We start from the raw sequence: 14,897 nt of genomic DNA, 5'->3' as shown, positions 1-14,897 counted from the left end.
AAGTTGTTAAATTAATGAGATATAGTTTGTTGATGCTTGCATGCATGTGACAACTATTATTTTCAGATAACTGAGTATTCTCTCATGAATAACTGATGCATGGCAGTTCAGACAAAGACCCAGTTGAGATCAGATGAGGGACAATGTACTATCAGATGCTAGGATATTTCTAGTAAGTATTCCTTGCATGAGGAAGGAATCTATTTTCTTCTATGACTACGTAGTTGGACCTGAGGTGATAGCAGGTATGATTAGGCCAATTTACAGCCTATATATTGAGGCCTAGGTAGTCCATGATTTTCATCTTCTGATTACAGAGAGAGCAGGATAGTTATTGAGCTTATCCTTTTTGTATGTTGTTGAGGATTTCCACTTGATTGATGATATAGTGTTGGGGTTTTATGCTGGTGCTTTCCCCAGTGATATATTTTGTGCTATGTGTGATTGGTTCCTTCTTATCAGTTATATGTGTTCATGCTTGATGTTGCTCATGGTTGATTAGCTTCCGCAAAGTTTATGGTAGATGTAGATCTAGTATTATGCTTTAGTACATTGCATATATCAGTTTGATCTGCAGGTGAAATTTCTACATGATATCCATGAGCTAGTTGATTTGTAGAGAAAATTCTACACTTTATGAGATACTCTGAAATTGATCGATTTTGTAGTTGTCGATTTCGCGATTCTACGACTGCTTCAGGTTCCAATATGATTTTCCCTTCCTTGTCAATTTCTCGCAATATTGTTTGAACTGGGATCTTCTGCAACTTTTGAATGAGTTCCCACCCTGCTTCGTCATTCTTCCATTCATCCCTTGCTTCATTTATCGAATTTGGTTGGATAATTATACCAACCTCTAGCAATTTGACAACCATACGTTCAATTTCACTCCTTTGGGCATATGGATATCTGTAAGGTGTGATGTTTGGAGGAACACTTCCTCGAATCAAATGAATATCATGATCATGATCACGAATAGGTGGGAGGCCTTTGGGAGTCTCAAATACCTTGGAATGATTGTCCAAGAATTTTTGGAGATCTGGTGAAATAAATGATTTCGATGTGGTAACCTCTAGCGAACATAATTGTGCAATTATACCTCTTTGTTTTTTCTTTAGAAGCTTTGTCATTTCGTTAGAGCTGGTTATGTTTCCTGGTTTCCCTGTGATACCCCTTAATTCAACTTCCTTTTCTTCCAAAGAAAATTTCATGAAAAGTTCTTGAATATTAAAAGCTATTGTACCCAAGGATTGTAGCCATTGGACTCCTAGTACAACATTTGCACCACCCATTGGAATGGAAAGAATTGGGCTATTCAATACATATTCTCCCATGCATAGCTTGATATTATGACACTTTCCAGAGAAATATATGGTTCCTCCACTTGCAACCATCACTGGACACTCTCGTGATGGATATAGGAAGCAATTCAATTCCTTGGCTATCTTACAATGAATAAAATTATGGGTACTGCCCAAATCAATCAACACTATTACCTTTGTCTTCTTGATATGTCCTTTATTAATAGGCTTCTTTGATGGTACCGGGCAGCGCAGACATTGTGGATACGGGTCATGGCTCGGGATCAACGAAAGGGAACACTACAAGTTTGGTTTGCAGACAATGTGACTAATTCCAGAGCAGAGACATGTGCATTATGGGGCCTTCTCTGGTTTGACAGAAAGAAATCTCTGGAGACCATACATGTCTATGGGGATTCCAAGACTCTTATTGATGGTGCCCAAGACTTCACATCATATGATCAACCAGATCTCTGTGGATGGAAGGCTCATATTAAATCACTCATCACTCATCAGATCATTCCACGTTTTTTGCATATAACATGTCTACAGGGAAGCAAATACTATTGCAGATTCTCTCTCCCAAGCCGACCTCAATGATGAAGAAGGTGCCATAAATTTTTGTCACTATTTTGATGGGACTATATGTGAAATGGGGACCATATACTTACCAAAAAAATGATGGACTGGACATATGCGGTATGCCCATTTGGATGTGTGATTATAGGTCCCTTCAGGGATTATACCCTTTTTTATGTTTTGAAGCAATTTTTAGCATCTCTTAGTAAGTTCTCTCCAGAATTTAGAACAATTGACTCTTATTAATATGGATGGATACCGAAATATTAATGTTCATTAGATTTTGAGTGATGTATATATGTTTTTTTTTTATGTCGATGGATAGACATATGACGATCTCATATGATCGATACTTATGTACTGGCTTTTATCATTAATATATACCAGTGGTTTTTTTCTTCTTAAAAAAATGATATTTCAAAATATATAATTAATAAACATGTAAAAAATTAATAATTAATATTTACAAATAAAAAAATAAATAAATTCTATATATGTTAGTTGGGTTTAGTTTGGTTGGTTGGGTGGAATAGTTGTTATCCTCCCCCACCCAAGATCAAGTTAATGTGTATTTTCTTCCTTGAGTGGATACCCAATGTCCAAAAGTTGTCCTTGGATATATATATATATATATATATATATATAGAGAGAGAGAGAGAGAGAGAGATCTATTTTATCATAAAAATTAAAATAATGGTTCACTTTAGTAACTATTATATTTCAAGACTTCATATTTAGATTTAATTAATAAACATATAAAAAATTAATATTCACAATAAATTCGCCCCCCCACCCACACTCATAAAATTAACATCTTTGCAATGCATATCACATTTATAAATAAAAAAACCATGAAAAATCAAAATACCATCTATATGTAATATTAGAATATTAGTAAAATTTAAAATAAAAATATTTCTATGTGACATTCATATAAATATAAATAATATTACTAAGGACCAACATATATATATATATATATATATATATATATATATATATATATATATATATATATATATATATATATATATATATATATATATAGCCTCTAGATCTACCAGACACTCAGGAATCAAATCTGTCCAGGTGAAAATCCTTGCTCAAGTTTTGCACTCAAAAAGAGATCAAGTATCTAATCAAGTGGAAGAACTTACCCGCGGAAGGGGCATGTTAGGTCCCTATAATACTAGTGTATTCCCTCATTGTTATTAGTGTAGCCCCCTTATTGTTATTGTTGTGCCCTTACATTATTATTGTTATGTTGGCTCTGATTATACTGTAACCCCTTAGACTCCTATATATAGAAAGGAGGTTGCCCCCTTGAAGAGGCTGATTTTGAAGTTGTTGATCTATCTTTTCTTCTATTTTGTGAGTTGGTTGCATAACATTGTTTCATCACTTCAAAAGATATCACTGTGTTGCCAAGGCATTGCAAGTAAATTCACCAAATCTGAATACTTGACCATCAGTCTCTATGTGTGTGTCTTATGCTAGATATTGGCTCTAAGGGTATCACTAGATTGGTTCTCTTCTCCCTCTCTTTTGCATTTATCGCTACAATGTTTTTATTCTCCTCTTTCTTCAATTCCTGCTTCTTACCATCAATGTTGAGTTCATCTACTGAAAACGAAAGAAGATACAATGCAGAGTATAAGACATGAAATACGATCAATACTTGAATATAAACTAAAGTATACTATAAAAAAATTATACGACATATACCTCAACATCAACAACCTCACTTGAAACACCTCAAAATACCCAGGTTATTACAATATAGGTATAATATGATTGATTATATTCCAAGGGTAAAAACTACAGGGTTAGATCCATGATATTATTTGTCAAGTATATATGCCAATGAGAGCATGCACAAGTATGAACTCATTAATTCAATGGAAAAATACCTGGTAGGTTGTGGGCCAACGACCTCACAAAGTTCATATAACTGGTTTGCCACCATATAATGAACTCGCCAAGACTTTTCCTGTAAAAGAAAGTGTAGTTTTAAAATAGATTGAGATAAGTTTTAGAATTTTGCTTAAAAACAAAATTGTAATATTTTCCAAACACTATGGATCAAAGGCCATTGTGAAGAACACATACAACATTAAACTCATCTAATTTATATAAAAAAAGGTCACTATATTCACTAACAAAAGACAAAGACATAAAAAATAAAAAATCTTCAAATATGTAATTAGTTGTTACAAATGAAAATGAATATAATGGATCTATCGATGTCATCAAGAATACAAAGTGAAAAATAGAAACATAATTAATTTTCCAAAATTAACAAAATCCTAAGAACTTTGTTGGACAATAGAAATGTTCTTCTCATCATTGTCCATGCCTTTCAAATCTAAATTTATAACAGGCTTGATTTTTTATTTTTATTTTTAACTGAAACAGTTAAGTTTTATTGATAGAAGGCAGGTCGGGCAAAGCCTATGACGAAATCACTCTTTCCACTTAAGGAATAGTTGCCTTGATCGGTGTTTCTGCATTTATGCTAATCATTCCTTCTTGCAGAGAGCATCCAATATTTGCCAATCTGTCCACGTTCTTGTTTAATCCTCTGAGAATGTGGCATATTTGAACTCAGGGGACGTCTTTCAGAGTTCTGTTTACTCTTGCTAGCTGTTTATTCAGTGCCGGATCCTTGAGCCTTTTCTTTTTTACCATTGTTTTTATCAGCAATTTTGAATCACCTATGATTAGAATTTCTTTTGGGTTTTTTTTACTGGCTATTTGACAGGCTTTCAAGAGACTGAGAATTTCAGCTTGGTTGTTGGTTTTCAATCCAAGACCCCAGCTGAATTCGTCTTTTTCCCATTCTGGAAGAAAATCACACCTCATGCTCCTGACCTCCCTGGGTTGCCTTTTGAGGCTCCATCAAAGAAAATAGTGCACTTGTCCTGGGATTTCCACCACTGTTGGAAGTTGTCCTCTGATTCACGGATCTGTCATCTTTCCTTTTGAATTGGACGTGTATTTGTTGAGTGTCAGGCCTTTCCTGTAAAATCTTCCAACCACACCCTTTCTTCGCTTCTAAGGGAGTTGTCATCCTTAACTGAAAAGTGGTTAAGAGTTTCTAGGAGGAGGTTCTTTGCCTGTTCCGCCACCTTTGCTGCGGACAGCTCAGTGTTATTGAAAATAATCTCATTCCAGGCTAACCAGATTTTCCAGCAAACATATTTTGGAGCAGCTATCCACTTTGTGTCAAATTGATTTACTGACAGTACGGTGGGGATAACTGGCATTCCAGGAGGTGAACATGGTGGCTATCGTGCTTTGAGTAGGGGGACTCACATTCAGCCCGATGAAGAAGATGGACCATACCTCCTTCGCAAATTCACACACTATGAACAGATGATTTGCAGTTTCCAGATCTCTTTTGCAGAGGACACATCTGTGTGGCCCTGCTATATTCCTTTTGCATAAATTTTCTCTTGTCAGAATTTTGTTGTGAAATAAAGCCCAGAAAAAGAAATTGATTTTGGGGATGTTGAAGCTGTCCCAAATCTGTTTCCACACAATTTCCGAGTTTGGCGAGTCTTGTTTGCTTTGCATTTGGTAGTATCCTTGGCTTGCTGTGTACACTTCATTCTTGCCCCAGCCCCAAGCGTCTTCGTCATCAGTATGAACTGGAGCGAAGTCTGAGATTGCTTCCTTAAGGGCAGCCAACTGAGCATTAAGTTGCTCTGGAACTCTGGGGAAAAACCATCTCTGCCAATTTCCTTTACTATCCCATTCCGAGATATCTTCGATTTTCTGAATGCCTTTTGCTCGAAGCCAAACTCTAATCTCAAAAATCTCATTGTTTTCAACAAGAGGGCGGTGTCCCATGACGCAGTCTTTCCATAGCTTTGTTTTTTTACCGTTCCCAAGAATACGATACAGGTGGGTTCTGAAAAACTCGATGCCTCTGATGCACAGTTTCCAGGCCTGCGTGCCTTTTGGTGATTTCTCTGGCTTGAAGGTCATAATAGACTGGTTTTTGAGATATTTCTGCTTGAAGATCTGGCTGACTGGGTGGCTAGGCTCAGCATAGAGCTGCCATAACAACTTGCATCCCAAAGCTATGTTTGCGTGCACAGGGTCACGAATTTGAAGTCCTCCCTCCACCTTCGGTTGTTTCACAGTTTCCCAACAGATTAAATGAAATCTTTTGGTGTTCCCGCACCCTCCGTTCCACAGACAATTGCTCATGATTCTGGAGATTTGATCTGAGATGGATTTTGGAGCCATTATGAGAGAAGCTTGGAATGTGGGCAAAGCCGAGAGAACAGATTTGAGGAGCGTAAGTTTGCCACCTGTAGATAGCCAAAAGCCTCCCCACACTACTATCTTCTTTTTGAATTTTGAGATTACTTCCTCCCACAGATGATTTCTGTTGGAGCCCATCGTTATAGGGAGACCCAAGTATTTGATTTTTTCCCATTCTACGTGCCCTGTATATCCCAAATCATCTGCGATTTGTTCAATTGTGTGTTGGTCTGTATTCCAACCATACACCGCACTCTTCCTCTCACTTACCAGTGCTCCCGAGATGCTATAAAATTTATGGAGAATGGTTCTGAAGGTATTTGCTATTGTTGAAGATGCCCCCCCCCCCAGCAGAAGAGAGTCATCGGCGAAAAGTGCATGATTCACTGGTTCTATACCTTTCACGATTCTGATCCCTGGTATACTGCCAATTTTTTTTTCCAAAGTCAACTTTCTGCTTAAGGAATCTGCCATCAGGATGTAGAGAAAAGGTGAAAGAGGACAAGCCTGCCTCAAGCCCCTGGTGGCTAAGAAGAAATTTGCAGGTCTACCATTTATCATTGGTGCTATCCATATCTTCTCCAGGCAAGCTTTGATTAGATTGATGAAGTCCTGGCTGAAACCAAAAGATGAGAACCCTGTACAAGAAAGAACGATTAACTCTGTCAAAGGCATTACACATGTCTAGTTTAATGAGCATACCTTGTTCTTTTCGTAAATGACTGGAGTGCAGAGCTTCCTGTACTTGAATGACATTATCCAGAATGTGTCGCCCTTTCACAAAACCCCCTTGGGCGGGAGAGATTAATTTTTGTAGAAGGGGTTTGATTCTGTTTGCCAGCAGCTTGGCCACAATCTTATAGGATGAATTACACAATGAGATAGGCCTGTATCTATCGAATGAGCCTGGGCTTGCTTCCTTTGGGATTAAGGCGAGGAAGGTGGAATTTATGCCGCCTCCGACCTTTGCCTTCCTCATGAAACCTTGAACCATTCAAAGAAGATCAGGTTTAATTAGCTCCCAACATATTCTATAAAAGTGGATTGAGAATCCATCAGGCCCGAGGGCTTTATCTGGCTCCATGGACCAGACAATATTTGATATTTCTTCTTCCGAAACTGGGCTTAGGAGTGTATCATTGTCGTCTAAGCTAACCAGATGAGGAATGTTTGTGAGGAATTCTACGATATCCTCCTCGCTCCCATCTTTGCCAGCGCTAAGGAGGTTTTGGTAATGCTTCACAGCGGCTTCCTTAATTTGTTCAAATCCTCTGCATACCTGACCACTAGATGTAGTGATTTCTGCAATGTGGTTTCGCGAAAGGCGAGCCCTGTATTGTCTATGGAAATATGTAGTATTTCTGTCCCCTGCTTTGAGCCACAAGCTGCAGGACTTTAATCGCCAGTATTCTTCCTCATGTCTGAAGGAGATGTATGTTTTCCTTTGGGTGGATTTTTCTTTGTCTAAATCTGTGGGTGAAATATCTTTCTCTTCCAAACCAAATTGAAGTTCTTCCAACTGATTTACTGCTTTTTTCCTCTGGCTGGTGGGGGTGTTAGTGGCTTTCTTTATCCATTCTTTTAGTGCCTTCTTGGTGTTTTTCATTTTTTGCTCCCATACAAAGCTTGGGGAGCCTGAGACATCTGTTTTCCATGCTATTTGAACAGTTTCAAGGAACCCTTCCCTTTCGACCCAGAGAGGGCTGAATCTAAATGGAAGAGGACCAAGGTCTTCTTCTTCCTTTAAGCACAATAGAATTGGTTTATGATCTGAAGTTAGTTTAGGAAGGATCTTGGAGAAAACAATTCTATTGTCCATCATGATAGAGCTGCTAGTGAGGAATCTGTCCAGCCTTGCTGAAATATGATGTTCCCCTGTTCTATTATTTGTCCAAGTGTATGCTCCTTTCACAGGCTTAAAGTCTACTAAATCCCATAGCTGAATGAGGTTTTCCACTGTGGAGAGGAAGGGGTCTCTTGTAGAGGATCCACCTCTCTTTTCTTTGGGGTCTAGGATTATGTTCAGGTCTCCTCCTATGACAATATTTGTAGGGTTGAGATGCTCTAAGTAATCCGAGAGTGTCTTCCAGCACTCTTTTTTTTCCTCATAATGCACCGGGACATACATATTAAACAAGGCTAGTTTAGTATTACTTGTTGTATGACGAAGTTTTGTATATATCCAATGTTGGGTCTCATAGGATCGATCTAGAGTGAAGGAATTTTTGGACCAGAATGTGCCTATTCCTCCAACCGAGCCTCTAGCACTGACTGCCTTTCCTGAATCAAATTTCCATTTTGTATTACTAGTGTTAAGAAGGATCTCCCATTCTGTTTTTGTCTCTTGGAGCATGAGTATGTCTATGGGTTCCATTTTCATTAAATCTTTGATGGCCTCAGCCTTAATGAGATTCCCCAAACCCCTGCAATTCCAAGAGACCAGCTTCATCATTTACAACTTGTTGGGGTGGGTCCACCTCCCTTGGAAGCCCTTGGTCTAGTATTCCTCCCAAGAGTCATTTCAATAGTGGCTTGACTTCCAAGGATTTTTTGCCTTTCTGATTCTTCTTCCCTAGTTTCCTTGTTTGATCTCCTTCCGACTCACTTGGATGGCCTTTCAAGGCATTCATCATCCGAGAAGCCCACATTTTCTACCTTCTTCTTCTTCTGTTTGATTATGTCAGCATATGAAGGGGAAGAATTATTACTTAGATTCGGATTTGGAGTGTTACCTGGATCTTGAAAGTCGATGTTGTTTGGCTGGGGAGGATCTTCCTGTTCTGTCTCCGGAGGATCTGAGGGAGGAGTGAGAGATTCGAAGGGATTTTTGTCCTCCACTGTGTTGATTGCTTCCTTGTTTCCGGCGTTTTGAAGGCTTTCGTTTTCTTGCCCTGATTTGTTCCCTGTCTCCTTGCCTTTGTTTTTGTTGTTCTGCCTGTTATTTGTTGTTTTCTTTACTTGCTTCCATTGCTCTCCTTTTTCTTTTTCTGTGGTTTCCTCATTTTTCTTCTTACAATATCTTGCGAAGTGCCCGTATTTGTGGCAGTGTCTGCATTTGAAAGGAAGCTGCTCATAATCGAGCTCTTGGATGTGAGTCCAGTCCGCCACTAATAGTTTAATGGCTTCAGGCAGCCCAATTTCAAGGTCAACCTCTACGTAGATTCGAGCACAAGAGTATTGATCCTTCCTTGGCGCCTGATCTATATATCTGCCGAGTGTATTTCCGATGGACTGCAGTGAGTTCTGACTCCAGCAGTGAAGGGGAAGATGAGGAAGGCGAACCCAAACTGGCACCGCCGTGGGCACATCTTGAGTTGGATCAAAGTCGGGGGACCATTTATTCAAGTAGAGTCCTTGAGGGCCCATGAAATATGGCCCATTTCTGAAGATCAGGCTTCTATCTTCCGCGTTTTCGAACACGAACACAAAAAAACCTTTGCCCACGAAATGACTTTTTATTCCTTCTTTGACCAGGGGAGTCCAGTTACGCTTTACCCACTCTTCGACAGCTTTCGGGGAAGGCCATAACCCTGTAAACTGACCAATAAGGCCTCTTTCGGCAAGATTCAGCGTTGTTCTACAAGTATCTTCCACCGGTAGAGACACCGTTGGAATGCTTCCCAGTTTTTTAACGAACCTGAGCTGAGGACCAGAGGACTGTCGTTTCCCAGCAGCTGCGATGAGAGACCTGAACGCTTCAAGCTCAGGAGGAGGAGGGGGAGAATCTTCAGAGCCGCCGCCAAGATCCATGGCGAAGAAGGCCACCCACGAAAAAAGGGGACCAACCAACCGCAGCTAGGCCACAAGCGGAGCCCCCATGCGAGGACACAATGCCAAGACCCAGCAAAAAAGGCTCGGTCCTGAGCGCTGAGCGATCGACAACAGGATGCTGCCAAGAAGAAACAGCGGGAGGCTGTGCAGGGTGAGGGAACGCTTCAGGGAGGGCCAAGCCCGAGCTTAGGAGAGCTCAGCAGCAGGAGGCTGCCAAGAGGAGGAGCTACAGGAGGCAGCAAAGGCTGCTAGTTCAGACCTGTGTGCGCTAGAGTCCGCTCAAATTATCCACGATAGGCTTGATTTCTTTTCAACCTATAGGTAATACTTAATTATGATTAAAGGTTCACTACGCCTACACTATTCAAGAAAAATATTAAGATTATTATGCTTAAAGTTTTACTAAGCCTCCACTATTCAAATATGAGATTAAGATTATTATGATTAAAGTTTCAATAAGCCTCCACTATGCAACCATGACAGTAAGATTGGAGGAATCACTTTAATTCAATTAATAGTAAAGTTCATAACATTAGTTTTAGTCAAATCAAGGTCAAAGGTGTATCAAATAAAGATGTGAGGATAACTTATGCATAGAAGGCATGTCAACACAGTTTGGGGAACTAGAATCACTAAACTAAAGGCCATGTTTTGTGTAGCTTAACTCCAAATACTTTGATGTTTCTTTTGGGTACTTGTAATGACATACAACTATTTGACAGATGAAACTAAAAGCTATAATACTTAGTTGTTTTAAATACTTGAACAACCAGTATTGGACCATAGACTACAATGTTAACATTATTGCTTTTAAAATACTTGAACAGGTTGAATTGGTGGCTTTAGCTGAAATAGATGGGATAGTAGGAATCAAAACTATTCCTTGTCTCCACATGTGATGCTATTTTTTTCTCATCTGAAAGAGGAATCCATATAAATTTTCAAGAATCAACATTCAAAATTGTTCTCTGTTAAGTGACAAGTAATTCCTATCCTCATATGTCTACCTAAGTCTTAATACATTGCTAATTACAAAGCATGTACTTATCATTTCACTAGGAACTAGCAACACTAGATGGTAAAAAATGTTTCAACTTTAACCCAAGGATATACAAGAACACTGCAAAACATGTATTGTTTACTGACATCCATGTGCCAATTTCAATGAATGCAAGCATTCAAATTTTCAAATTTTGATAGTTATACTTCCTTGAATGGACTAAGCATAAAATAAGAGTGTTTTGGTTCAATAATAAAATTTGATCTGATTTTTGTTATTCGAATATAGCAACAATAAATTTAGGTTATGCATAAGTATACAGAATTCTAGTCAACAGTGCAAGGAGTATTTTTATAGTGAAATGACAATATTTTGATCTATTGAGGAGGAATAGTCATAAAATATCAACATTTCTTCAAAATCAAATTGGACACTACAAGACATGCTTGAAAAGGACATTTATACAATCTCGGTACATTAGTTGCAAGGGCCATGAAGGGATTGTATACTAGAAATGATTGAGTGAAGTTTAAAATGAAAGGATATCCACTTCAAGGATTTCACTTTTACCTTGACACTACCTGCAAAATGAGATACATACTTCCTCCAAATTGATACCAATTACAATCCCCATAGATCCTTCTTTAATAAGAGTACAATCTCGACTTTTTGGTCTATGTTTGGGTTCCAAATGCTCTCAACCCCCATAACATGAACAATGCTTTAAAACTCGAAATTAGCTTTGGGTGAAACTGTACTTAGATCAAATTCAGTTGATGATTCTACTTATAAACCATTTCACTAAAAAACTCCATAAAATATGAAAATTTTAATCACTAAAGAAACAAACACACACACACATCAATCATTCAATGTAAATTCAAATTAGTAGAGACCCAATATGTAAAGTTTGTTCATGTATATACCATTTAAGGGTGAATATAACAAAATGGAACTAATAAAAATGCATATCCAAAACAAAATACATAAAGAGTGGGGCTCTAGATGGCCTCTAGATCCAAGAAAAAACATGTCACTCATCTATATGCCATGTAAGGACGAATATAGAAAGTGGAACCAAGTGCAATACAAATCTGAAACAATATACATAAACAATGATGCTCTAAGTGTCCTCTAGAGTCCAAAACACAACACGATACAAGCTACTACATAACAATGCTTTAGGGTTTCAGGGGGCTGAGGGGTTTTGGGTTTTTTTAAAAAATGTTTCATCCTCTAGATTTTGTTGCAACCACACCCATACTGGTTTGGTGCAGAATCAAAACTAGTCAATCTCACAAGATTGGTTTTCAAACTAGTCATTTCAGTATGGGAAAGATCATCAAACCAGTCCAAAGGCTAGTTTAAAGGGTTCTACTGTAAAACTGATACCAAATTACATGATGTCAAAATCTTTTTCTGTGGTTTACCAAATTGGAAACCAAACCGACAACAAAACTTAATATAGTTTGTCCAAAATTTCCATATACTAACTAGATACACACAAAAAGGTATACTAACAAAGACTTCATTATATCAGACATTATGCCATAGTAATGGTAAATTCAAAGTGAAATAGAAAAACCATAAGTTAACTGAAATTTCATGAGCTTACCAATGCTGCCACAACATACCTTAATCAGGACTCCCGTGATGGATGCAAGGGAGAAGGTGATGGAAGCACTCAATAGAAAAAGCAAGAGAATGGGAGTACATTGGTTAATGAGATCAAAAAAGGGGATCTACAAATCAAGAGTTGAAGAAATTTGAGCTAACACCTCTGTAAAAAATTATGCCACACATACCACATTCTATGCACTGGAATGCTAAGTAATTTACTTTTGTGGTTAGATAAACAAGAAAGAGGAAGGGTTTTCCTAAGTATGAAGACATGTATGAGTTATATGCCTGTGTTCGCATATAAAAGGCCTTCAGGTTCAACAACACCTTAGAAAGAATAAAAGGCAATAGATTCGGGTTATGGGATTCAATCAGTAGCGGAGTGCCCCTTCATCGGGAGAATAAGGAAAGCCTAAGTTCATGGATTGCAGGAAGAAGCCATTGCCATCTTCCTAGAGAACATCATAGATAGTTTCTATGGATTGAGGCCATTATTTTGATGTAAAGAGGAAACATGATTTACTTTTCATCTTTATGAACAGATCAATTTGTTAATTGAAGCGAACCCAGAGATGTAGCCCATATGAGCAAACTTTGTTATTAATTGGTTGAGTATTTCCCATGTCATTTTAGTTCTTTTAAATTTTAGTCTTTAAATTCTGATTTTAAACATGAACCTTTAGCACTAACTTCAGATCAATGAGTAAGAGGTTTAAAAGTCCCAACATGTTCAAAGTCCTCCATGTAAAATTCCTAGCATGTTCAAAGTTCATACCCTAGTCGTTTTGATCATGGTTGAGTAAGTGAAATCTAAAGTTTGAAACCAAATGAGAAGGAACTCAATTTACCAGGTTAACAACTTGAAATCAAAGTCAGATTTAAAATTGGGAAAAAGGCCTTTATGTTGTCCATACACAAAATTAGAGGGCCTAAAGAAAACTATTGTTGATCAATTTGGGACAAGGAAAAGCACTAGGCTAGAAAAATATTGTTTTTATAACATTGCTTATTGAAGACAAAATTGGCCTTCACCTTTTTTTGTTTTCTCCAAGGTTCATTGGATGAATAAAACACTGGGTGATGTCAACTCCTGCTATTTTATTTTGTTGACCTTTAGATTTCAAATTATTTTGAAGAGTTTTCACTGATGAATTAGAAATGGTAGCCGTAAAATAGTGATATATTCAGGTAGTCAATACAAGTATTATTTCCAAGAACAACTTATACATATCCTCCTTATCAAAGGCTAGTTCAAGATGGTTTTCCATGGATGTGTTAATATGGAAAATATTGGTGAGTATTTTATATTATTAATTAGCATTAAAGGAGGAAAATGTAAGCAACAGACAAAAGGAAAAAATGGTTGGATTTATCCCTGTGTAGTGGGAAAATAACTATTAACATGAAAACAATTACACATAAATACTATTGCAAAAGGGTCTTCTATAGGTAGTTTCAACATTATAGGCCATCAATCAGCATCATTTCAACTAGTAAAAAGGTATTGTGTACAACTACTTCAGCCTTGAATAGGTTTTAGAACTGTTGGGTGTGGAGCCTCATTATCTTCTTTAGAGGTATTGCCGCATTGGACCCCAAATTTTTCGCCACTAGGGGGGCGACAACGATTTTTTACAGCGCCCCCCCCCCCTCTGGCAGGGGTTCGGGGGTAGTACCCCGAAGCTAAAAAAAGATGTAAACTTTCTTTGTAAAATATTGTAATTTCGTAGTCAATCTGCGTCGTTCATTAGGCGGATGATCTGATGGTAGAAGTTATATTTAATTTAGGGTTTTTTTCCCTAGAAGGCAACCCCTTGCTATATATGAGGGAATTGTATTGCAGCTTAAGATATGTGCAATCTGAGCAAGAAAGATAGAGGATTCTGTGTGAGAGCGAAGAGGAAATTATAGTGGATCAGATGTAGGTTATATCTCTTCATTTTGCTGGATAATATAAAAAGAAGGACTGGCTGTTTCTCCATGGACATAGCCCAAATTGGTGTAGGTTTTAACCCCGTACAGAAATTACCTACATACGAATTCTAAAACACAGAAAATAAACAATGTGAGAGCATAACACATAAAACACATATACACAAAGATTTTCCCCTGGATCCCAAAACCGGGACTACTGGCTTGATTTTTCATTATGTTCCTTTCAATGTTACAATACATATTTATACATGCCGAAGTATCCAATACCATGGACCGAAAACCATAGGTAGGTCCGCCCAACCTAACATAGGGTCCACAAAAAAAAATTCCCAGGGCACTGCCCCGGACCCCGTAGAGGGGGGCTACCGGCCCCCCGTTGCGCAATCGGTGCAATGAAGGGGGGGCTTCGCCCCCCTCTA

General features: G+C 38.1%; 1 protein-coding gene across 1 annotated transcript; it reads right to left on the bottom strand.

Moving 5' to 3' along the window:
• Positions 1-7,146: 7,146 nt before the first annotated feature.
• LOC149209756 (uncharacterized) lies at positions 7,147-9,902 on the bottom strand. Its single transcript, XM_089398733.1, has 3 exons — positions 9,167-9,902; positions 8,758-9,055; positions 7,147-8,575 (listed from the first exon to the last, which is right to left on the bottom strand). The coding sequence occupies exons 1-3, from the start codon at positions 9,900-9,902 to the stop codon at positions 7,147-7,149; spliced, it is 2,463 nt and encodes an 820-aa protein (XP_089254859.1).
• Positions 9,903-14,897: the final 4,995 nt, after the last annotated feature.

The sequence above is a fragment of the Pinus tabuliformis genome, chromosome 1_2 (genome assembly GCF_031772625.1).
Source record: "Pinus tabuliformis cultivar Carrire ecotype Pingquan chromosome 1_2, CPIR1, whole genome shotgun sequence".
Classification (NCBI taxonomy): Eukaryota; Viridiplantae; Streptophyta; class Pinopsida; order Pinales; family Pinaceae; genus Pinus; species Pinus tabuliformis.
Note: the sequence above shows the minus strand (reverse complement) of the source record. Positions and strands in the feature narration are given on the sequence as shown.